At 44.6% G+C, this 25,297-nt stretch overlaps 2 protein-coding genes across 4 annotated transcripts in view; one reads left to right on the forward strand and one right to left on the reverse strand.

Annotated features, from left to right (window-relative positions):
- The window catches only part of CYFIP2 (cytoplasmic FMR1 interacting protein 2), a 54,877-nt gene that overhangs the window by 8,448 nt on the left and 21,132 nt on the right, over positions 1–25,297 (reverse strand). For 2 of the 3 annotated variants that reach the window (XM_054079575.1, XM_054079574.1), the window contains exons 11-28: positions 24,473–24,590; positions 23,445–23,564; positions 22,706–22,831; positions 21,549–21,715; positions 21,116–21,263; positions 20,565–20,718; positions 19,856–20,012; positions 19,069–19,165; positions 18,449–18,525; positions 17,420–17,528; positions 16,949–17,068; positions 16,085–16,284; positions 15,502–15,589; positions 6,747–6,890; positions 5,193–5,283; positions 4,389–4,519; positions 1,218–1,290; positions 620–714 (exon numbers count right to left, since the gene is read on the reverse strand). In XM_054079575.1, coding sequence (XP_053935550.1) covers positions 620–714; positions 1,218–1,290; positions 4,389–4,519; positions 5,193–5,283; positions 6,747–6,890; positions 15,502–15,589; positions 16,085–16,284; positions 16,949–17,068; positions 17,420–17,528; positions 18,449–18,525; positions 19,069–19,165; positions 19,856–20,012; positions 20,565–20,718; positions 21,116–21,263; positions 21,549–21,715; positions 22,706–22,831; positions 23,445–23,564; positions 24,473–24,590 — 2,215 coding nt within the window. The remainder of the gene's footprint in view (positions 1–619; positions 715–1,217; positions 1,291–4,388; positions 4,520–5,192; positions 5,284–6,746; positions 6,891–15,501; positions 15,590–16,084; positions 16,285–16,948; positions 17,069–17,419; positions 17,529–18,448; positions 18,526–19,068; positions 19,166–19,855; positions 20,013–20,564; positions 20,719–21,115; positions 21,264–21,548; positions 21,716–22,705; positions 22,832–23,444; positions 23,565–24,472; positions 24,591–25,297) is intronic. The other variant, XM_054079576.1, reaches the window with a different exon arrangement.
- FNDC9 (fibronectin type III domain containing 9) lies at positions 12,860–15,449 on the forward strand. The gene is made up of 2 exons (XM_009565236.2): positions 12,860–13,059; positions 13,996–15,449. The coding sequence occupies exons 1-2, from the start codon at positions 12,860–12,862 to the stop codon at positions 14,663–14,665; spliced, it is 870 nt and encodes a 289-aa protein (XP_009563531.2). The 3' UTR covers positions 14,666–15,449.

Consider the following 25,297-nt stretch of genomic DNA (forward strand, 5'->3'; position numbering starts at 1 on the left):
GCTCAAGTTTTGCCCATTACACTGATCAGTCTATGGAGATATTTTTAACAGTAATCAATTTCTGCTCAAGAGACCTTTTCCAAGCCGAGACCCACCTCAAAAAGACACCTAAATGGCGTTGTAATTTTAAGCATGTGCTGAAGCTCGAAGCATGTGCTAGGAGGGAAACCATTCTCAGATGCATTCCTTGACAGGGATGAGCTCAAAAATAGGCCATACTGCAGCCCTAACACGGGATCTCCAAAAGTGACAGCAATTGATTGAGTCAGGGACAGCCCTGCGAAATTTCCCCTCAAACCACCCCAACAATTCTCCATCTTTCTGAAATGGAGAAGAAGAGGTTTTCAGAGTTGTTCTTATCCAGAACTGGCTTCTAGCACGCTTGCCTTACAGCTCTCCACCAGCTCTCCAGACCGGAGGCAGCAACACACCATCTGCTCACAAATTTCTCTTTGAGGTGTCTGCTAGGGCAAGGATTGTGTTTTTCTTGTCCAATTGATGTTTTTTTTTGTGGGGGAAAAAAAAAAAAACCAAAACGGATCACTTTCCCAGGGCCAAATAGGCCATCTGGGGACTGCTATGAATTTTCAACAGTCATCCCTTTCAATGAAATCCTTACCTGCGGAGTGCCCAGCCTCTCTATTAAGGGAACCAGGTGAAGTGGGGCATACTTGGCTTCGAGACGCTTCATGCGCACCTCCAAGCGTTCTCCTTCTGTCAAGCGAGCAGCAAACAGTGAAATGAGAGGAGGAAGTGGAGACCCGCAATTTCCGCCGAGTTTGCTCAGAGCTGCCCCCCAGCAACCATCCAACGAGACTTTGGATCAGTGAGCCAAACCAACAGCAAATGAGGGAACCAGCGATGCAGAGAAGGGAGGGATGTGCAATTGCAGTCTCAGCAGCAGCTTAATCACAAGTCCAAAAGCATGTCCCTGTTACTGATCACTCCTGTTGAGACGGACATTTCATGCTGTCATTCTCCAAAGAGGCTGTGAAATGGCTTTAAAACCTTAAGGGAACCCCCAAACTGACTAAGGTTTCAGATTTTAACTAGGATACAGAAAATGACATTTGTTTCCACCTGACTTTTGGCTGTATCCACTTATCTATTCTGAGTGGGAAGCAGGGCCGGAACTAATCCTCAGCAGAAATGGGAGAGAAACAGCTTCTGGGCAGAGACCTCTGAGTCTGTCCACTGTTTCCCTCTCAGCTTCTTACCTTTGATGTAGACCCTGGGCAAAATATTTTGGAAGGGAGCAGCATGCAGCAAATCACAAACTTCTTCCTGGGACTGAGGCAGGAAGAAAGAAAGATAAAGTAAGTTAAAAAATACCTGCAGGGGTTGAGTGTATGGCTCAGGGGCTTGGACAACACTACAACAATTCATGTCCATGGCACCTATTTAAATCCAACCCAGCTCAGTAGTAACTCAAATGGTTCAAACCTAAATGAACTAAAACTGGAAGAAATACCTCTCAACTTAAGCCAGGAAGTTTCCTTAACTCAAAGAAGTTACCTCCTGCATGTACAAGGCCAGAGCTTCATATTTATTTTTCGTCCCACTTACCAGCACTGCAAGTAAGAGGGGATAAAGAACGTGGAGGTTTCAGCTTCATCTTACCCTGATGACTTCCTGCTCTTTATTTTTACAGAGAGTGCCCAGGTAGAAGTTATCCTTTGGCTTAGTTGTTTTAGGATGTATACATGTAAAATATAGTGTTGTATGGCTCTTTTGCAAGAAGGTACAAAATGCATTGGTCTGAAATTATTTGGTTGTTCATACGTTGTTCTCAGCCAGGGCTATCAGACCAGTATCCCAGTGGTGTAGGCACCAGGGAGAATAATACAGAAGTCCAGAGAGGAATAACATCATGAGATGCCACCTAAGAGAACGCATGCCGATGCACTTGAGAAAAAAATAATCCCAAACACAGATGCACAAGGAGGAGAAACCTAGAAATAGGCAGGTGGAGACTGAGGATTGATGGCTGACAATACATTGTATACGAGTCTGCAATGGGAAACGGCAGCAAGGAAACCAAAGCTGTTTAACACAGAGGCATTGCGTCACAACAAGGCATTAGGTTGCACCTACAAAAGTCTGGTTCTAGGACATGCTTTCCGTTCTGAGCCTACTCTAGAGATTTAGACATACTCGAAAGCAAGTCATGACAGCGCAGCGAAAGATATTTGGGGCCAGATGGAATGACTGCTGTGTCTGTTTGGGATGCACGGGTGGATAGCCCACCTTCCAGCCAAGAAAGGACAGTGTAGCATGGAGCTGCAGGAGGCTGTACTGGCGCATGGATGCTGGGATGAGAGCGAGTTTGTGGGAGTGCAGTTTGTGACACAGTGCTGGAGGGACAGGAATGATCTGGGATCCCTCCATAGGCAGAGAGATGCTGATACTAATACAGTGTGCCTGTCACCTTGGTTATTTTGTTTGCAAAACACTATTTGTTCCCAGATGAATTTTCTTTCACTGTTGTTTCCCTCTGATAAAGAGAGCATTTTCACCATTTGCAGCCTGCATTCACCTGACAGCTGCTCCCAAATTACTCATGTTATTAACAGATCTCCTCCCCAAGGCCCATTACCTGAGAGTAAGAATTCTGCTTAGAAATTAAGGCCTAAGCAACCCCTCATTCCTCAAACTTAAACAACAAAAAGTGGGGGTAGAAGGAGCAGACTGCACATCTTCACCACAGCAGCCTCTGCCAGCGAATACCATCAGCCTTAGATGACTCTGCAATTGCTCCTGCTGCATAAGAGCTTCATTAGAGGGAAAAATCTTGTTATGGGATGGCTCCACACATCTGACACTTTCCAGCGAGTGAGAACCAATGGCTGCTGTGTGCAAAGTGACTTTATGTTCTGAATCTATTTCTGCATGGAAAACAGAGGATCAGAGAGGGAGAGACTTTGGCTGGCACGGAAAGTGGGCAGATGTGTGACTTTGATGGGCAGCCTTCCTAAAGGGACCCACAATTTCTCACTGTCTCCTTCATTTTCTGCTATTCTAAAATGCCAGTATACTGCAGATATGCAGCTCCTGGGACTGGAGGAACATTTTTGCATTGAAATGAAGGATTTCTAAAAGAAACCACCACGTGTCCCTTAAGTGTCCATTTAAAGATGGACAGAAAAGGCAAATGCAGTACATCCAGCATAAAATCCAACACAGAGAACAGCAGAAAGCAGTGACAAAGCCACAAAAGGAACAGAAAATACCAGGGTACAGTTGGCAACTCTAGTAATTCCATAGCATAAACCCAAGCAGCTAAGTGATATACATATCTCTATTTTTTCCAGTCTTACGCAGCTACTGCTCACTGAGCGCATTTGAAACAACCACTGAGTGTGTTCTGAACTAAAAGTCTCTATATCTGGGGTTAAAATACAAAGGCAAGTGCAGAAATATCCACTCGGAGGACATGAAGAGATTTTCAGTTTTCCCTGTGCTCTATGGTTGGGTAAAACCTGGAATAATTGAACTTTCTTCTGGTTTTGCTCTGAACAAAACTCTCTGGCTTTGCCTGGAAATTCCATCTTATGCTAGGGAAATATTTCTGGAAAAACTGAAATAACCCTGCCAAAACCATTATGAAATACTCATTCTTAATGGAAAACTGTGTCATTGAACACTCTTCTGTTGGCTCTGTGCCAAACCGTGAGATAAATTCATTAAAAACTACATTTGTGTGGAAAAACTAGGAGCTGAGATGATGTGTGACACTCAGACATAGCCTTCGCCCCATACCAGAAAGGGTATCACATGAACTGAGAGGCTGACTTATGTGCCAAACACTTGTGCAGGGGGCAATACCATGTCATTACTCATAACTACATTTTCAGTGAAGTTAAGTCATAGGAAATACATCATCAGCTCTTCTGAGATTTCCTGCCTGTTGGATTGCTTTATCCTTACCACCGTTAGAATCAATCTTTTTTTTTTTTTTCATTGCACTGGCACCCCAAAAGAGCAAAAAGCTCAAACCTACTTGTTGCTGTACAAATATATAAATATATATATATAAAAGTATTGATCCCTGCCCCAGAGAGCTTACAATCTAGAAATAAGCTCCAGTTGGTTTTATTTCTGAGAAGGACAAAGAAAGGGTAGCTTTAGGTCCAAGAATTAAATCTAGATCATCCAGTATTCAGATTCTCCTTCAGCAAACCCAGATGTCAGCAAACAAGTGCCAGTACACACCATCCCCATGGACATGCCCACAGACCCCAATAACACAGCTCCAGAGAGACCCTGAGCACACAAGAAGCTGGAAAGTAACATTTCCCAAACTCTTCTGCTGGAGAACCCACTTCCACTTATATTCTTGAGCTGCCAATTTCAAGTACGATCTGTTGGTGCAGGGGGTTTTGCCTTACCAAAGCCTGCTCGATAAGGAGGCAGAAGAGAATGGCATTGCCCACTTCTCTGAGACTCTGGAATACATCGGTCTTTAGCTCTGCATACTCAATGATGTCCTTCAGCTGATGATGGAAAAACTCCAGGATTCCTTAAAGACAGAGATGGACAGTCAGAAAAGCAAAAGTGGCAGGACCCTCTGATAACCTGATAATAAATCATCATGCCTGATATTTCCTTAATCATAAATTGCAAGCTGTAACTGCTAAATGGATAGATGGAGACTGATATTGGGAAGAACTAGCACGCAGTGTCTTATCCTGCTTTCAGTTACCATTGGGAAATATGGAGTAATTCATATGAAGTTGATGGATTTCCTCATCAGAGGAAAAATGAGATTTAAGACAGTAGTGGATGCTGGCTCATGTCCACCAGCCAGTTTCCCCATACAGCTCAAGGGAAGACCACAATCATGCTGCAAAAAATCTCTGCATCAAGTAGAGCTTTTGAAAAATATCAGTGAACCCACAACAACAAAAGCTTACAAAATCCTGAAAACGAAACAGAAGCTACAAAAGACATTCCATTACCAGCCATCTGTGTCTTCAATGGGAAATTTCCAACAGGAGATCCCCTGGAAAAGTTTCCTATGCATGTTCTATGTCAATAGCAAAACAGCTGAAAGTGTGTCTCAGCAAGCCTGGCCACATGTTGCTCTTGCATATCAGGTGCCAAGCCTTGTTTAATTACTACTGTGTGCCTGAGTAAAAGCTGTACCAACACGTGGGCGAGCTCTTGCTCAAGCATCCATCCGTACCACCAACCTGGAGAGCCATATTCGTGTCTTGGCAAGCGGCATATCTTGGGCATTACTTCGATCAGAGTCTTCACATACTGCAGGATGGTGCCTTGTAGCTGTTGGAGACAAAGGGAGGTTAAACCGGAATGACAGCTTCTCCTGGTGTTTGTTTAGAAAGAGGCTGGTTGTGGATGGGTCCACACCTAACAGCACAGGATGAAACTTCAGCCGAACTCTGAAAAGAACTTGCTTAAATTGGATTTCACTCAAATACAACACTCAGCCCAAGTGCATGGAGTTAAGAGTGCTTTTACAGCTTCCTCCCAAATAAGAAAGAACAGCTGCATGGATTTTTGACTTCAAAATACAGCTTGCTGTGTTTGTATTATTTGCAACTGAAATCCAAACAAGGCTCAGTCCTAGATCCAGCTGGACTTGTGCTCCTAACCCAAAAAGCATTTCAACAGAGCTGCTAAAGGAGTTATTCCCCAGCACAGGAAATGCTCCTTCCACCCAGCAATGACCACTGGATACTCAGAGTTTAAAAAAACAAATCTATATGCATGTAGAACATGTTTCTACAGATCCAATCTTTTCAACTAACACGGACAAGAGCAAAGTATATTTCTTAGTTAAAAGCACTTGCTGTCATTTGGAGTTATACACCTGCATCTGGTGGATACATTAAAAGGGATTACACACTAAACACTGTTTAGCCAAACATAAAGTCTTTGCCTTTGTGCCGAACGCTGTCTGATCTCACACACCAGCTACAGAATTTTCAACTGACATAAATTACATCTTCAGCAGCTACGGTGCTTTACAGTAGCGAAATCGGATGTACACTTGAGATTTTCAGTTTTACACTGGTTCGTGAGACATGTTCTAAGAGACATCGTTGCAGTAAAAAACCAATTTAAATAACTAATGATGGAAATTGTCTTTTCAGTAAAGCATGACCTGAAAAATTATACACTCCCTAGTCCATTTTTAATGCTCAGTATTGTAGTGACTTTAGGGAACATATGAGATCATTTCCCTGTAGACATCACATTTCTGTTAGGTAAAAGAAGAGATAACAACTACTGTCAGCCTAGCTTCAGAATCCCTGATGGAAAGGGACAGTATGGCTTGAGTAGGATAGATGGAATTTTCTTATAAAGACTCAAAAAGTTGGCTTCATCAATTTTGCTGCCTCCCCTCTACCTTCCTGCAGCTTTCCAGGGATATCACAAGGCAGTGAGACAAAGTGCTCTTGTGCTATTGCTGAGCGACCACGAGTGCCATGTCCCACTCGATCCCTCCCCAGAGGCTTTTAGCAAAGCAGAATGCCAACTCCACCACCCCCAGACGTAGGTGGCTGATTACAGTTAACATTTCAAGATGGTAGAAACACTCCATCATCCCACAGTGGGATCCCTCAGCAACAGTGAAAATTAGCCCATTAATAAAGTGTTTTGGTGTGGATCAAGGGGCATGAAGGTGTCCAGATGTGAACCCAAAGCCCACACTGAGTGTCCAAGCTGCACTTCTCAAGGCATCAAGATTTCTCCATCGTCAGGGTTAGGCTCAGAATTACCAGGCTCTTGACGATCTTCAACAGTTCTTCCATGACCACCGCGATGCCCTGATAGCCAAGAAGCCTGCAGATTGTCTTGAAATGAGGTGGCCCCACAAAGTTGCGGTAGGAACTATAGATGTGACTGTAGGCAATGTTGAGAGGCTGAGAAATTAGAAACACAATGACTGTTAGAAAGGAGCATTTACCAGACCTGTAAGTAATTTTCTTATCACAATATTATATTCCATCACTGCAAATAATTTTTAAGAGAAGGAGAAATAATAATACACATGACAATTCCCATTTCTTCTGCTTCTGGTGGCAAAGAGATTTCTTTTCTTCTTACATAGTCAAATATATTCTAAACTCAACACACTGCCACGTCACAAGGTCTGTTATCCTGCCACGTAGCAACACCACTTTCATTTCCAAGGTAATTCACTCTCCCACACATCCCCAATCAAGAATTTGAATTCACTGGCCCTTTGCCTCTTCAAATCCAAATTCTTCTCTACTAAAATAAAAGATTTATACACAGGTAATCAGACAGATTTTTTTTTTTTTCCTGTGGGCACTTGCTTTAAATTAAGCTTATTACAAAAAGAAGGAACTGGAGCATGTCAGCTTAGGGGCAGTTGGAAGAGGCACAGAGAAGATCCTTTTTTGCACCCTGGAAAGCTCTATATCAGCCTCTGAACTTAACAGCTATCCCAAGGGGACTGTAAAAAGGGCAAGAATCTAACCCTGGCCTAGGGAAAATAATAGTATCCAGGGTTCTGGCCGCTCAGTTTTTAGCAGAAGGAAATAGAAAGTGATTTCCAGGAATGTACTCTATCAGTGTAATCTTAGAAATGCGGAAATTGCTGCAATGTTTTATCACTGGAACATTTATAGGATCCAATTGGTGTGAGAGAAATAGAAGTAGAGGGAATTAATCCACTTGCGTTATCTGCACAAAAAATACTGAAAATGAGTTTTAGCTAAGACACCACATGCTCAGCTTGGGCTCAGCAATGGGAGCGTTGGCATCACGACTCAGCCCAGCAGAGAAGGGCAGCAGCCTCCCCCCCTCAACACTTATAACAACTGTAACCTCAGTAAGCAGCAAAAACCCACATTCTTTGAAAGATTCTGGCATGTAGTGCCTCTTGCAGCAAAACACAAATAACCCACCAGGATCACACTTACTAAAAGACCTTTCTTAAACAATGTTAAGAAAACAAACAGTATCTCAAATACATAGTTCAAGGCTGACTTTGCTTCTTGGGTAAACAATGATTATTAGAGGCACAGTGCATCCTCCTGCAGCACAGAGCTTGCTTCCCTCTAGAATTTAAGGACTCCGCTTACAGAAATTTCCTTCTCTGCCAGTAAAGGAGCCAAGAGAGCAAAGGAACCAATACATTGAAGAGCTTAGACTGAAAGGGAGCAAGTGCTGAATTAATATAATATTAAAAAATGCTGTCTATCCTCCAGTGTTGCTGCTCCCAGCAATTGCAATACAGCCAGACGAAGGCTTCAGTTGTCTTCTGGTTCTGACTCACTTCCTCGAGATTTACTTTAATGCTTCATTTGGGTTACTAATGAGTTACAAAGTGAAGTGCTAAGAATCAGAAAAGCATTTTCTTTTGCTCTCAGATATAGAATTTCAGCAGACAGATGTACTGTTCGCACTTTCACAGACTTGTCAATTGCTTTAATAAATTAATTAATTAATTATCCCTCATTTTGTTATAGCTCTAATGCTCTGGTCCAGCAGCTTATTGCCTCCTGTAATTCCTAGGTGCTCTCTGGAAGAGTGAGCAGAAAGAAGACACAGTAAGAAAGTCCACTACTTTCTGTGAAATTTAATTTCCCATCCTGGCAGGTTAAAAACCCCTTTTAATACTATTATGTACAGAAAGGCTACCCGAGAGGCCCCATAGTGCATTCATTCACAATATGCATGAACTTTCTCTCCCATCAAAACTAAACAAAAGAGTCCTGAATAAGTACAGGCATGAATTTAAAAGCCCCTTAGGCAGACAGAAACCTACTTTCAAAGCTCCTTGCGTGCCTGTCTGGTTCTAAGAACTGCTTTTGATGCTGCTGCTTAAGTTTGTATCTCCATCCCTAGATAAAAGGGTCTTTAAAAAGCTCTCTGGTTAAGGCTGATCCAAAGCCACTGGATACATACATGGACACATGTGAAAAGCAGCAATAGTTTGTATTTCCTAAAGTGGGTCTATTTAATCACCAGGTGATGCTCACCTGTAACACTTGCTGAATGGCTGACCTGATCATTCCAGAGGGAAGGCAGCTGTCAGGGCCCACCCAGCCACCCTCCCACAGTGCTTTGTTGCTGTGGCTTTTGCAATGTGTTACTCCAGTCCTGGCACATCCAAAAAGCACCACCTTGCTGCTGGGGTAAGCCAGATGGCCCTGAGATGGCTCCTTTGCCCTGTTATTTCCCCACAGTTAAGAAACTGGTGGCTCATCCAGGCTAGGGAGAAACTAGATATCCCCATTTCATTGGGTTCATGAATCCACGCTCGTTTGTGAAAGCACCTTTGCTGCTCCATAGCTAGGAGTCAGGTCTTCAGACTGTGCAAGTGCCGTGGTCCCCTAAGCCGGGCCACCATCAGTATCCAGTTGGGGAGCAATTGGTCACATTTTCCCTGTAACGGGGCTGGCATTTCACTGTAGGAACAGTGAGCAGATGGTGCTGCCATGCAACCGACCACCTCACAGCACTGCCCCACCTCTCAGCAGGATTATGGGTCTGGAGAGCAGCTTTTAAGTGGGCTTCTCCCACAACATGGGGGTCCCAGCAATAAGTCTGACTGGGAGAAGACACATTTTAGCGCATGCGCTGGCTTCAGATGAGCAGGATGATTCATCCCTGCCTGTCTGCAAGATGAGGTAGGTTCATCAAGCTCTCTGCAGAGCCACATAGCACATTAGCAGCAGGCTTGCATCTAATAATAATATTCTGCCAGCAATTAAAAATATCACTCCATTTAAGGGTGAGATACACAGCTTGGGGTAAAGACTGTAGGATGTAAAAAATGACACCAGTGGGTATTTTAAGACAAAACAGCTGAAGGTACAAGCTGGCTGCAGAGCACAGCTCACTCCCCCGCGCTCGACCACTTCCACCCCCACAGAGAGCGGGAGCAAAGCCCCCAATCTCACTGCTTCTTGGGAGCAGCAGCTGCTAAAGACACTGTGGAGGTTTGCCCCACCTTTGGTTTGGGGCCAAACAGGCAGGTTCTGGTGCCAGGAGGCTGGGAGCGCAGCCAGGCTGGGATTCGCAGTGCAGGGCAGAGTTCCCAGTGTCTCTCAGAGTTCAAGTGTCCCACTCTGCACTCAGGTCTCAAGGACAACCATCCATGCTTGGGAGCACATAGGGGAGGCACCCACATTGCTTTGGGAGCTCTGGAGACTACTAGGGATGCTCCGGAGCAGATTCAGCAGCAAATAAAGCAAAACAAAATGCAGTTGTCATTTCCATGTCTTTGAGCTTGTTACTGGGCATCACCCAGACCCGTCTGAGCTCATTTGAGGGAAGGCAGGGAGAGTTTTATCTGATGACATAGATCAGGGAGAGTGATAATAGACAGATAATACTGCCTGAGCCAGAACCCACTTGGAAATGAAAGAATATACTTAGAGACTAAAATGGACTTGCACATAGCCCAAGACTAGTCCAGGCTCCTTGCCAAAATAACTTCAGTGCAACAGCTGAGATGGTGTCTTAGAAAGTGAAAAACAATTCTGATCAGAATTGCCAGAGGAGGCTCTGTAAGTCCAACAGCCTGAATATGACCCGATTCCTTCCCCTGCCACAAATAACTTCCACTCTCCCTATAAAGGTTTTACCATATTCAGCTGTATCAGACGGTTGCTAAGACTTTCACGCAAAAAACCTCCATATTCCCTAGCTGGGATAGACAGGACAGGTACAACGCAGCAGGCATGTTTGCATACTGTATTGAAACTGTGTCTGTGTATATTCTGTGTTTCAGCGCAACACTTCGCTATCTTAGCGGACTGTATACGCTGCTATTATTTACAAGCCGGTGGCTGTGGCAGCCCATGCATTCGGTTGGAGGGGCTCAGCAAGCCCCTGCTGCCGTCACCTCCTGTAGCAACTACAGCTCTTTAACCCCTTTACGCTCTTGCTGCAGACATGGCAGCAGAAAATAGAGTGGCTCCATCCCATTCGGATGCTGTAACTATTTTTACAAGTGCCAGCAGCACGCACTGTCCTTCAGGTTACATCTGCCTGCACGCTAACTAAAAAGGGGGGAGCAAATTCAACCACGGAAAGGGAAATGGGGATTTCCAGCAAGTCTGGCATGATCCTGGGTCTGGCAGTGCCAAGAAAAACAGAAGCACTCATGAAAATAAATAAATGATGCCAAATGCATTTACAGAGCTAAGAAGTGGTTAACGAGTAGTAAGTAGTGGTAATTTTGCAGCTTCTTTGACAAAGACTTGGCAACCTGCTGTGCTTTACAAGTGGCTGAATGAACAGAAAATGACTCAGTTTCTGCTGGCCACTGGAGGAACCCTACGATGAGGAGTGACAGGTCACAGGCAGGGCCACAGCCATGTCCACTCGCAGAAATGAGGAACACCAGTGCTGGAGCAGTCCTGGCACTGGCATGGTTTTGGCATCCTCTCATCCTGAAAAATGATAATTTCAAGTTCATGATCAGTGTAAATTGGTGTAAGTCTGATTTTGGGAGCAGCTAATATCAACATCACTGAAAGTTTTGCTGTGGTTTCCTTTGAGCTAGCAGTATTGATCACAGCATGCAGAAAGGTCTGCAGGACCCATTGTTGGCCTAACCCAGCTAATCCCATTTTCCTCTCTTCCCACTAATACATCTTACTCGTAAACAACTGAAATTCATTTTGAAGCAACTATGAATACCGACAAACTCAACAACTCAAATGCCAAAAGAAAGGAAGTCTCTAGAAAACGTCACCACCTTGTGTAATCCATCTTTCTGAAGCATGGATTTGTATCGTCAGCTTTCTCCCTGAAGGTACTTTACTCACAGCATGGAACAAGCCAAGAGCTCTCTATTCCCCTGCTCTTGTAAGCAGGACCAAGCCATGCAAACAGCAGGAAGCCTCCTGGGAGCACTTTCATTTCCATTCCTGTCCATAATTTTTTTTATCCCTGCTCCTAGATAGCAGCTCTCTGGTTGATGTAGATCACTCACAGAAACAGAAGGGAATACAGATCTCAGACGACGAAACCATAACATCCAGAACTGCAAAATCTAAATAAAAAGCAACGGGTCACACACACACTCCCCAGGCTTAAAACAGCCCCTCCTGATGCAGTTTGCATAATCTCCTCACTGTTGATATTTAGAAGATCTTCAAAAAGTTGCAAGCACCTTTCCAGGAACAACATGTAATAAATAACTCCAGACTCAGAATGAACATTTCTTCTGGGAAGGTTCCTACCACAAACACATTTGGCTTTAGAGAGCCGCAAGTCACTTGCTCAGAGACTCTCCTTACCAGGCCCAGTGCCACCCCTGTTCCCTTCTGGCCACGGACTCAAGGTGTTCCCTGAACACTCTGGCACTGGCTTTGCATCTCCCTCCTGCCCTCTAAACAGACTCACACGGGACATCCCCAAGTTGTCTGTAAAGCAGTGGCATACAAAGAAGAGCCTGTTTGAACCCCACAGAAGTTCAGCAAGAGGTCAAGGTCCTTGAAAACCCAGTTTCTACTCCCATCACACACCTTAGAAAACATTAAAAAGCTAATGGACATTGCTGCAGCATCAGGGATGAAAATCTACTGCTCACTGGCTTTGGCTTAAAATCAGTAGTTTAAATGTGCAAGAAACCATAGAATTAAAGACCAAGCCCCTGAGTGCTAAACTATCAACGTGCACTGCAGGCCAGGATCCGGGATTTCATACCGTGTACCAATGAGTCTCTAACCCCAAACCCTCCTCGGGAGCAGTGATGGTCTTTGCTGGGGATCTGTGGATGTCAAAAAAGAATACCTAACCAACCTAAACAAGCCAGCAAGCAAAACTACCTGGCTTGTTTTTTCTGCCTCAGAGACACCTTCTTGTTCCAGGCAGAAGCTTTTAGGGATCCCCAAATCCCTTGAAGATGCCTGCCCATCCTTTCCTATTGGTTGCTATGGTGAGAGATGACGGAGCCCCAGATGGGTATAATACAAGGCAGCGTGCTGGGAAGGGATTCAGCAGAGGCAGGAGGGAGGCGAGCAGTGGGAAGAGGGGAAGGCACTGCCTGCCTGTGGCCACACTGCTCTCCAGCACGGACGGGCCACCACGGACCTGCCGGGGAAGGTAAGCAGCTGTCTGCGGCTCTGGGAGGGCTCAGCGATGGGTGCATGTGTTCTGCTCTTCACCTAAACATGATTAAAACAGTTGTTAAAATGACCTGATTCTTGAGTGTTAGTTACAGTAAACGAGAGTGGGAAAAGGAAAAAATAGAAAGAGACTAGGTCTACCGCATGCAGCTCTTGCTTAATGAACTTGGCCGGTTGGGAGAGATAACCCTGCAATCACCTTGGGAATGTAACGGAGTGATGTACTGAAGTGACTTGTGGCTGTTGCTAAAAAAGTAATTTGTAGTGGTCAATGTCTTTTATCTGGGGGAGAGCTTAGTTCTTATTATTAATAAGAATTTGTATTTCCCTAAAGGCACTGATTTTATACTTCACTAACCTTCACATTTTACATTTAAGATCTTGATATTACAGTGTGAGGTGCTGCAGGAACAGTTTATACTCTATTAAGCAACAAGTAAAGCACAGAAAATGCAGCAACAACTTAAACTGGTGAATTAAGCATTATGCAGCTTTTAAAATGGCATTTAGATATAAAAATCAAAGTAGCTATCAGCAGATGGAGCTAGTTTAATGATCAGTTTATGCTAATTACACTTGCAGTATCCTTTCTATTCCACGCGAAACAAAAAAAGCTGAAAATGCTTCTTATATAGACAATTAGGCATAAAGAAGCAATTTGTTTAAAATCTAGCTACAGCATGAAGTACGGCCTGCGTCCCAGTTGATTTTTTTATTTATGAATCACAGTAGTACAGTAGCCTGGACACAAGCAGGATTCATCTTTTGTAATTTTAGCCATTTAAGACCTAGCATTTAATCTAAGCTGGCTAGTTTTAGGTCCAATTTAATGGCTAGTAAGGCTGATGGGAAGACTTCAAGATGTCAGTGTCACAAATTGGGAAAATCAGCCTCTCCTTGCATCTGGTTTCAGGGGCACGATGAACATCGAAGTGCACAACATCACCTACACCAGTGCCACCATCTCCTGGGCCATGAACAACCCCTGTCCAGAGAACTACTATCACGTCATGTACCGCCCCAACTGGAACAGTGTCTTTGCTGGCTATTTACGCCAAAACTTCCACCGTGAGGAGCGAGTTCCTCATCCCCTCAGCTCCCTCGTCCTTCATCAACTCACACCATCCACCATCTATGTCCTCTGCATCACTTGCAAAAACTCCTACCCCTCCAGTAATCACTGCACCACCTTCCACACTCTGGACAAAACCCCCCTGGTTTTTGGAGGCTCTAAGCATGAACCTACCACCTCCATGTGGATGGTGAGCAGCTTGCTGCTCCTCTGCTTCGTTGCTCTCCTGGCTTACGGCTGCCTGCAGTTCTGGTCTGCACGGTGCCACCGGGCTGCAAGGCTGAAGCATCCTGATGCCAGCCACGAAGACGTGGGAGAAGGGAGCAGCTCACCAGAGGGGCCGCTAAATGATGGACTGAGAGAGGAGCTTCTGGAAGTCCCCATGACTACTGTGCTAATGAGGAGCTCCAGTTTCATGAGGGAGAGTCCGTATAGTTCCCCTCACTGCTTTTTTTCCTATAAAACCAGCGATGACAAAAGGGCCATCTTGCCACAGCATGGCCTTCAATGAGAGCAAAATAAAGGGAGACCCTGCTTAGAGATCATGCTACTGTTTCCCAGCTCTTTCCAACAGGACTGTCTGTGCATCCATGAGAGCTGTTTGTCCCAGGGTAGAACATGAGGCAGGGACGGACACTGGTCGCAGGCAGAAAGATTTTTGTCGAGTGACAAAAATATTCTCATTTGCTGAGGGTTCTTTTTTAAAAAGAAACCAAGTCAGCTCTCTGGGAATAGCCAGGGTGTACTCTCACTAGATGATCTGCATCAGTGCTGTAGGTTCACTTCAGAGTCATCAATCGATGTGTACAAGAAATAAACTCCACTCAAGCAGTTTCACACTTGAGTGATCCTCCATGCGCATCACCCCCCACAGCCCTCATAACACCTGTATAAAAAGTCATCACAGCCTGACAAGAGCTTTTTGTCACTATTAAGTAGTCCTTATTTGCACACACAAGTATTTTAGTAATTCTCATTTATGTTTTTGAACTACAAATGGGATTCTGGAAGTGGAACCTTCCTCAGGGAGAAGCACTGCTCTGGAGCTCCAACTTGCTCTCCTCTCTAAGCATTTGGATGGATGTGACTTGGGCTCAGTGCCAAGAGCAAGCACAGAGTGGTATCAGCATTCCATAACATAGCCATGTTATAGAGAAGAATGTGGGAAAGCAACAGCAAAAGCACACTGAATCTGCTTCTTGCATGGCTTTTTGATTTCAGGCAGCAATGTGACCCTGTACATTTGCACCCATCATTCTGTTAATGAGCTAGTTCTTGCATTTTGTTCTTCCTAAATAAATACTTCCAAAATCTACCCTTTCTGGCTGTTGTGGCTCATTTACTGACCTTGGATCCGTAGAGGTAATACGGCTGAACGTTGGCTGGTTTGTCCCGCTGGGGCTCCTGTGTGAACGGGATTGCTGTCCTCACAAACCTGTGGTGGGCACGGGAAATGGGGAGCAAGGTGGTCAGAACCCAGTTAATTGTGGTAAGCGAAGATACGGCACAGCCTGGGATGAACCACAGCTGCAGACTGATTAGCAATTAATCATATGAGCTACAGGAACTGGAATGCAAACTCCTGCCCCAATCTATTGGTGGTGTGAAACATCAGTTTAAAGTATCAAAGGTGAGGTTTCCTCTCATTTGGGGTGGGCAAGAAACCCATATATGAGCAGCTCCTGCAGCTCTGCCGCTCACTAAGCAGCCTCCTGACATAACTTAAATATAACTAGCTCATTTGTTTAAAATCACTGTCCAACTTTGTTGCTTGAATTTGTTACTACTGTTTTCAAGGCAAAGGGGAGCTGGTTGGCTTTAACTTCACTGTAACTGTAACAATAGCATGTGATTTTTATGTGGCAGGTGTGACATTTTGGAAAGAAAAGAAGGGTCTCCAGGTGCCCCCTGCCCTGCTTTTCCTCCTCACCTGTTGGTGGATCCATTGTAGCAGTAGTTGGGTAAAAAGTCAAAGTTGAGCTCCCAGAAGACATGGAGCGTGATGCGCCCATAGGGTGCGGAGACGTTGTGGTTGGCCTCCCGGAACATCGCATCGAAACTGTCCAAAGTCATGTGCTTGCACAACAACCTGTGAGTCAGGCGATTTATTTCCAAGAGCCACTCCAGCTCCTGCAGCACACAGAGCAGCAGCAAATGCAACATATCACCAAGATGACAACACAAACAGCTGATTTAATTGCTAAGGAAATAATTTTATATTCACATCCACACAGAACTTTCCGGGCGAGAAGGCAGAAAATGCTGAAGACATCAATTTAACTCAGCTGTCAAGGCCAATTGCACTTCCACCCAAGGAGGTCCTGGTCCAATAACTCCTAGATCTGCAGGAAGCAAAATTAATTTGTTTCCCACTGAGCAGTGTCTGGCTTTCACATTAGAATCCTTCAAAGGTGGAAACCGGTAGTTTTGCACTACTTGACTCTGATGCTCCTGTAACGTACCAAAGACAGCAAATCCTGTACACAGACAAACTATGTCTCAGCTACCTTCATCCAACAGGAGGAATCAAAGTCAAGATTTCCTTCTCCCAGATTAGAGAACTCTCTTATATGAGCTCTGCAAAACCTAACTGCTGACAGACACTTAATGGTCCAGTAACAATGCAATTAAAGCTGTCTAAATATAAATAGCAGAGACTCAGCAGCAGAAAGAAGGATACATGCCTGGCTGAAACATACTGTAAGTGGGACTTGAAGCAGAACACAGTCCACTGTGTATCCATAACAGTGTATTATTCTCTCTATTCATACTCGCAGTCAATAACAGTTCTTACCACTATGGATGTCAGGTCCTCGCTCTCAAAACGGCTAATGGCCTGGTCTAATGATTTATACATTGCTGCTGAGATACGCTGGGTAATAAGCCTGTTCAGGTCAATTGATCGGCCCAGCAACTGGGAAAAGAAAAGATATTTGCATGTTATATACAGATGGAGAAAAGGTACTTTATTTTTTTTTAACAGACACAAATTAAACCCAAATATCCACGTCTGCTTAAATGTGAGAGTAGTGACGCAAATGCCCTGGTAGAGTTTACCATTACTTAACAGGGAAGGAGGTACATGTGGAGTGTAACTCGTCTTCCCCTCAGGCCCCATGCCCTATGTGCAGTTTGTCAGAAATAGGTTCATCCCTTCTCATTCCAGCACCGACCTTGATTGAGCCCAACACCAGGATGCCAGCCACCAACAAAAGAATAACAGACCACGAGTTATGAGCACTGCAGTCTACTGCTTCCACTGTACCTGGACATGCCTCTGCTTGAGCAGTGTTTCGTAGCGATTGGATGGTGGGTATGGAATAATCACCCCGTAATTCTTACATTCAGCCCGAAAACGTTTGTCCAATAAAACACTGAAAAAGGGAAGCAGCGTCAGGAAAAAAAAGAATCATAGACTATCAGCTTGTCCAGAGTTGGTTTTGTCCTTCTTTCCATCTCATTCTGAACGCCAAGCAATTTCCACACACTAACTCTGCCTGTGCCACTATATCACAGAGAAGCAGTTGCTATCTTGGGACTGCCACACTCTTGTCCAACATTCTTGGCTTCTACTGGTGTGCTCTCTCCTTGAAGATCTGCTGTGGGAACATTTGGTTGATGATGGTGATTGCTCTCCTTCTCTAAGGCCAAACATCCAGAGACAAAATTCCTTGCAGAGTTACAACAAAGAATTAGTTCACTTTGGAGACATGAGAGGAGGACTCATAGTAGAGATCGTACACGTTCTTTAAATGGTTAGCAGGAAATACCATAAACAGCCCATCTCCCCACAAGGGAGCAAGCAATTCTGCAGAAGCCCTACAGTCAGCTGGTCTGGTGTGTGACAAGCCCTGCTACTTTACTAGAGTGAGAAGTGCATGTCCACAGAATCACAGTATGGTAGGAGCTGGGAACAACTCTGGAGATCATGCAGTTCACCCCTCCGCTAAAGCAGATAAAGAAATTCCTGTTTCTTAGTGATGAGAAGCTTCCTCATCTGCCTAGCACACAAACAGAAGTCAAGAAAGGATGTCTTCAACAGGCTTAGTTTGCTTTTCTGCTGCTCTCACAATTTGTACTCAGACAGCCTCTTAGGATGCTGTTTTTTCCACTTTTCACCATGTCTCCTTGTCACCATTAATTTATTTTTCCCATATGCACTGGTCTGACATGGGCAGCCAGCTCTGTGGGACATGGATGATCTATTTTGTCTACCCACAGTGGCTACTCCCCGAGTGGAGCAATGTGGATGCAGCAATACCATCAGTTACTAGCAGCAGTCAGGTTCTCTTACCTGCCAGCCATTGCTTTATAATAGGCAAAGATTTGATCTGCCAGCTTGTACACAAATTGATCAAAGCACAAATTCACCTGTGGGAGAAAGAAAACAGGATATCATGAGGGTGTCCCAAACACAGGGGAGCTCCTCCCCAGGCATGCCAGCTCAATACAGAGCTCTAATTCAATACATACAGGTATGCCTTTAGCATAGTTCTCACATGCTAAAGGCAAGCAGAAAACTGCAGGTACATTGCTCTCTTACAGTTTCCGTATGTTCTTACGGGTCCTGTAAGAATCAGGACCTCCAATCATCCTTTTGTCTCATGGATCTCTGGTTTTACACTTTCCTCTGATGTCTCACAACCCTCTGCCCATCACACAGCCCCTTCCACGCTCCCAGTGTGTGACACTCTTTGGCTTCCACTGTGCCCCATGGGTACAGCTGAGTTGACGCCCTTAATTACCAGAGCCTGTAAGATCTCTGGAAGTTCTGATCTTTTGAAAACTTCTCAGTCTGATACGGTGTTTTTTCTAGGAGATGCCTATAATGAATTCACTGGACTGCTGGGCAGGTCTGTCAAACAGCGCAATGCGGTCCAGTGAGCTCTTTCAATACAATAAAGATGAACTTACTTCAGCTTCAATTTCATCGTACAGGAACTGCTTTTTGAACTTGGTCAAGGCATAGTATGCGCTGTCATTATAGAGGTCCAAGGGATACAGTACATACCTGTGGGTAAGAAGACAGATCATGTCTTAAATTAACCTTGGAGCAGCATAAATGACAGCCAGTGCATGGGCCTGCCCCGGTGCAAAAGAAGGCTTTTCTCTGACGCCAGTCCTATCATCTCACCCACTCGACCCCTCAAATCCTTTCATGTTGCCCTCACTCAAGTGCCCTGACAATGGCTGTAAAATGGAAAACAAAGTTTTCCCATGATGAATATAATCACACTTGCATAACAGCATTTTTTCCAATTTGTTTATCATTTTTATATATATATTTGTTTATAATTTTTATATATATATTGTTTATCATTTTTATATATTTTATGTATATATCATTTTTATATATATAAAAAGAAGTATTCAAGTGTCATAGCCAGGGCCCACATCTCTTGCACACGCTGTCTAACTGCTGCATGCAGATAGCAGTACAACCAAGTTGTGCCCACATCCAAATAGAGCAGTCGCCAACTGCTGGTTTATGATGCATAAGTAAGCGCCAGTGTCAGGAAGTCACCTGTGTGCATCTGCTAACGAGGTATTCATACAGTACACAGTCACATGACAGTAAGTCAAGAAACATCTATTTTCCATTCCACGCCAAAAAGAATGTTCATCACCAGCCTACGCTTCTCCAAAACAAAATCCCAAGCCTCCACCCATGCACTGTTCAACGTAGCCCACTGAGTCTTACTCCATCATGGAGGGCTCTTTGGTTTCCAAGATGTGGTCTGTGAGGATCCAGGGCATGGACATCTCGATGGGAAACTGGATTCGGCGGCCCATGGTCAACTCTAGGAAGAACTCCCGAAACCAGAGCTGGGACAGGTCGCAGCACTGCTGCAGTGCTTCTGCAATGCAGAGGAGATCCCCCCGGCAGGAGGGCACCCATGTTACCCCCATGGGGACAGCAGTGAGGGAAGTGCACAAGAGGCAGCTCTGCCCCCTCAGCTCGGACTGGTTTTGAGCGTGGAACATTTTTCTAGGATGTCTCCGTTTTTAAACCCAGACCATGTTCATGCTGTCTGAGCACATTGTAAGGGAAGAATAAAGAAGGGATCATTCCTTTTGCTCTAGAGCTCCAGGGAGAATATTTCAATAGCTCAGAGTTACTCTGGAAGATTTATTCTGTGCCCAGTGGCCCAGAAGTTTGTCTGGGACAGAAAGAAAATTCCAGTCCTGGAAAATAAATTACCACCTGTGGCCATATGCTATTGCTGACTCATTACCGTTCACATAATTATTACTACCTAAAAACATGCCTGAATCAGGTAGAAGTAGGACACTTGAGAAAAATCAAGGAAAATCCTCTGCATAGGTCAATGAGGAGTAAAAGCAGATCAACCTTTGTCTGTCTGAGCATGCAAGAGATGGATTTAAGCCTCCCCCTGCCATAACCTCACCACTGATGTTGAGAAGGTGGGTGAAGAAGAAAGACTGCTTGTGGAACTCCTCAATGGCCAGGACTATTGGCCCATCCAAGCTGCTCCTCAGAGTCTTCTTTGAGCCACTCTTGTCTGCTATAAGGGACTCCAGCATGGTCCGCACCATGTAAAGCTTTGGAAGAAAGTTGACATGCAGTTACTGCTTTTCAGTGAGACACCACCACAGACAGGCATGGTGCTCCGTAACCAAAAATAACACTTCTCCCAGAAGGTCACTAGTCTCTGCACACATAAGCCACTATCTTTCTGAAGTAGAAATAACAAATAATTAAATACTAAAATAAATAATAATAAAATAATAAATAATAAATAAATAAATAATAAAAAAAGGAGTCTGTGGGAACTACACAACAAAGTAGTAGTAGTGCACCAAAGCAACATCTAACAGTCAGCGTGAAGACTTTGTGGAAGAGACCATGGAAACAGGTGCTATTCCACAAGGTGGAAGACTCCTGTGTGACCAGTGATAGACCATTAATTCCCTATGCGGGAGATGCACATACACATACCTGTGTACTTGACGGTCCTACTGCTCGTCGTGGGACTTTAATATCAAATCCACCTTTAGGATCCTTCTCACCTCTCAGACAAGGGTCATTTGGAGGCTCTCGACCTCCCTCCCAGTCACAGATCGTCTTCCGAATTGCCTGGAGGACACTGGAGTGGATGGCAGAGAGAAAGTAGTTCTTAAGTTTAATTCTGCTTACAAGATGAAAATATTCACTGCTGTGCACATTTGGGAGGAAAAGTATCTGAGATGGTGACATACACTACAGTTATTGGGGGTGTCATGCCTTAAAGTTACCTTGGAAAGAGTTGCTGGCCAAAGTATGTTAGCTGGTTGTATGCCATGAGATGTATGCAGGGCCACGTGCTTATATAGCATGAATATGTCACATAAATATACCGACTTTGCATTACATTCAAGAAGGACACACCAACCTGATCAGGACGTTCTTCTTCTTCCTGACTGCCTGCCTGAGCGGCTCTCGCAGGGTCACCTGGGCAAAGTCCTGCAGGGCTGCATAAATAGTGTTGCGGATGGCTTGGTTAAAGACGCTCTCCATCCGGCCCATCAGCACTTGCAGACCTTTGATCATGGCAATTACCTAAAGCAAAAATAAAAAAACCAGATGTATTTGCTATTTTTCTGTTGTATGGAGAGGTCCATGAAGCCAACATTGGAGAATCTGGGACTAAGTTCTACTTGAGTAACTTAAGTCCAGTAATTAGGCAGCTAATTTTTTTATGTCAGCTGCTTCACAGATTACAACAAGCTAAGGAGAATATTTACACAACCAGTTTCTTGTACGTGGCCCCTGTCCCTTGGTAGGCTCTGTTTTCATCTCTAATCTCTTGATATCTTTAATAACATACAACCCCAGGAAACTGCGCACGCTCCACACACGGGTGCAGCTGTTTGCCTTGCACAGACCTGCACCCGCACCAGGGCACACTCTTCCTTGTACAAGACTACAGTGACAATTCCCAGGAGGGAGAAAGCCACAAAAATTAAGGCAGCATTCAAACCACTTTGGACTGTGTAAGGCAAGATGAAGGTGTGAGGGCCTCCCACAGCCCAGCTCAGAAGGCTGTTACCACTGTCCACAGGCAGCCAGACCAGGAGTTGATGGGGACTGAGGACAGTGCCTGAACGTAATTCTTGATCTTGCTCCACATCACACTGCTCTGCAAGCCCACACTCTTTTTTTTTCAGGAGCCCTGAAACCCCTTCTCAGGTCAGGAGAGGCTTAAGACAGCAATATTAAGAAAACATAGGGATTCACCTCTGTCTTTCTCCGATACACAAACACAGCATAAGAAGAGCGCTATGAGGAAAAGAGGGGAGAACTGCTCTTGTCATGCACTGATGCAGCGTTTCTATCCCAGCTGGAGCTCCTAAGAACTTAATTTGCCCTTAGTCCTGATCAAATTAAGGGTCACAGGGATGTGGGAACCCTTAATCCCTTAACTTGGGCCACAGGGATGTGGAACCAGCTGAGCATGATGAGATGCCTTTCCCTCCTCTTCTGAGGAACAAGTACAGGAAACCAGCCCTGGCTGATTCTTACTCTCACTCTCACACAGTTGGTACCTACCTCCACAAAGGCAAACTTCTCTTCACTGGTGTAGTTGTACCGGGTGGCTCTCTCGTACTCTTCTGCTGTTCCTGGGCAATCTTTATTACAGAACTTATCTGTGGGATGAACCAGCTTCCAAGAGTACTACAAGACGGAAAGAGACACTGTAAGAAGCCAGGCTGGAAAGGCTGAAGAGGGCCCCATGCCAGGAAAACACTCCCTAGACATTACTACAGTTGTTTGACACTCCTTTGGGAGCAGATATTGCGCTTCTTGGCTTTGTTATCACTGTACTGAATATTGATTTTGTTTATTTGGGAGGCTGCCAATCATACTGGGCTTTTGACATCCATAAACTTGTGTTGAGATGTGGTCAAAATTTTCCAAATTAAGAATTTCCATCATCATTCATATTACAGCAGTAGTTGCTTAAGACTCAGATTAATCTCAAACAGCTTTCAGTACTTAACTGATGTGTTCAGGCTAGGAGAACAATCACACAGTTCCCTTCTAACATTAGTGGGGACGCTCGAGCGCTTACAAAGGGTAATGGTTTAGGTCCAGAGCAAGATGATCAAGCCCTCTTTCTCTATGTGGAAGAGATGGTGTTCAGGGTCATTAACTGCCTGAGCTTAGTGTGTTTGTTAAAGTCTTAAAATTGGATGGCATGCAAGCAAGCTCACCTTTGCACAGTCTGCTACACGCAATGTTAAAACATTCACACCCATCTGGAAAGAGGAGTAGGTTACACACTCACCACTTCCATGACGTGCGCACTCCACTTGGACAGCAGCTGCAGTCCCCGTAAAGCGAGATCAAAGAGCTCCCTGTACTCTTCATCTGATTTTTGGCTGTCAAGTCCTGAGCCAGTGACCACCTGGAGATAATAACATCATGTCAGGACTAGACTCAGCAACTTGCTGCAGAGGCTTTGCTGAGCCAAACAGCAGCCACAGATCTCTTTCTCAAATCCCAGCTGAAATGACTTCCCCATGACTTAATGATCAAGCTAAAACTGCACAGCGCACATAGTGCCCCTCGGGAAAAGGGGTATAAATTGGCAAGACTCTTTTTACCCCGGCAGTTAATTTATTTCTTACAGAAAAATGAGTCTGACCTGTCACCTCTGAGCAAGTAACTGTTTTTATTCCACTTTCCCATTCTTTTGTGATGGTCTCATATTACTGAAATAGTTTAGAGTCCTTTACAGACTTAAAGTTCAAATAAGTACTTACAAATGCCAAAACTGGCTGAGAATGCTAACAATTCATTAAGCTAGCAGTGATGAGTGAGGATCACACATTTCCAAGGAACAGTTACAATTGCATCAGAGAGAGCTCCACCATTCAGTAATGAAAAGAACAGAAATGTCCTCATGAACTTTCCTCAAAGCCTTGACCAATAGCTCTGTGTAATGGAAAAGAGAGGGCTACTTGCAAGACATGGGTGTCCTGACACCTGTCTGATAATAAACATTTAGTTACAATTTTTTTCCTGACACCTGTCTGATAATAAACATTTAGTTACAATTTTTTTTCTGCTTCTTATTTTAACTGAGCTGTGGCCAAAGAGCAGAAGCTTTCGCAGTAGCTGTTCCAGCGCACACGACTTTGCACTGCCAGGGGCCTTTCATAACTTGCTTTTTCATTGCTGGATTGAGAAGTGGTTTGTTCCATGTGTGCCCTTCTCTTCTCACTGTATGTCCTTGGTAAACCATACTCTTGCTACGCTTGTCCTTTCCTAGCCTCATCTGTCCAACAAGTCTGATTGAGGTAAGGAGCTTACCTCACTGTTGCTGTAGCGAGCAAGCTCTGAAATGAAGCGGATGTGGTCATCTCGGATCTGGACCATCTGCTCACAGATGTTGTACTGGGGACTGATGCTGCTCTGAGTGCACGTCCACCTGGGCAAAAAAACAATGGTTTCAAGGACAATACACAGGGCTCCACCCCAGTGACAAAGTCTTGTGCTCAACTGCTCTCTTCTCTTCAACATGCTCAAGACCTGCCACCTTCAGGGCAAATGGCTGTCTGTGTCATCTTTCTCATGTTCTCTGGTGTGTGTGGTCTCCCAGAGCACGGTGGGGGCACTTGCCTCACCTTTCGGCCTGAACATCTCTGCTCCACCCACCCTGAAGGCTGTTCCCTATCTTGAGCTCACCTACCCCTATGGTCAGAGGTGGCTATTTCCCTGACCACTGTCGGGCAAGCTTTCAGGGAAGGATGAACTGCAGAGCCCTGGCATCATTTCCATCCTTTCTGCTAAACTTAAGGATAATCATCCCCTTAGAAGTCATCCCTCCGGGTCTGAAAGGACTGTGTCATGCTGTCCTCTCTTACAAGGAAAGGCCTCGCAAGGGGCCAGCAAGGAAATATCCCTCCAACTGTTTTAGGTCCTGGCTAACGTAATATAAATGACATATAAATGTTACATGTGCAATGCAACAGTGTAATGGGGCCCCAAAAGAAGGCAGTACTCCCCTTCCAAAGGCACAAACATACAATGAAATGGTGTGAATCACATCTGTTTAATTTAGCAATGCCTTTTTTCCTTATTCTATACAAGACACAGAACCAGAAAGGCTCCACCAAAATGCTTTGTTCAAGCAAA

This window comes from Cuculus canorus, chromosome 14 (assembly GCF_017976375.1).
Source record: "Cuculus canorus isolate bCucCan1 chromosome 14, bCucCan1.pri, whole genome shotgun sequence".
Taxonomy (NCBI): domain Eukaryota; kingdom Metazoa; phylum Chordata; class Aves; order Cuculiformes; family Cuculidae; genus Cuculus; species Cuculus canorus.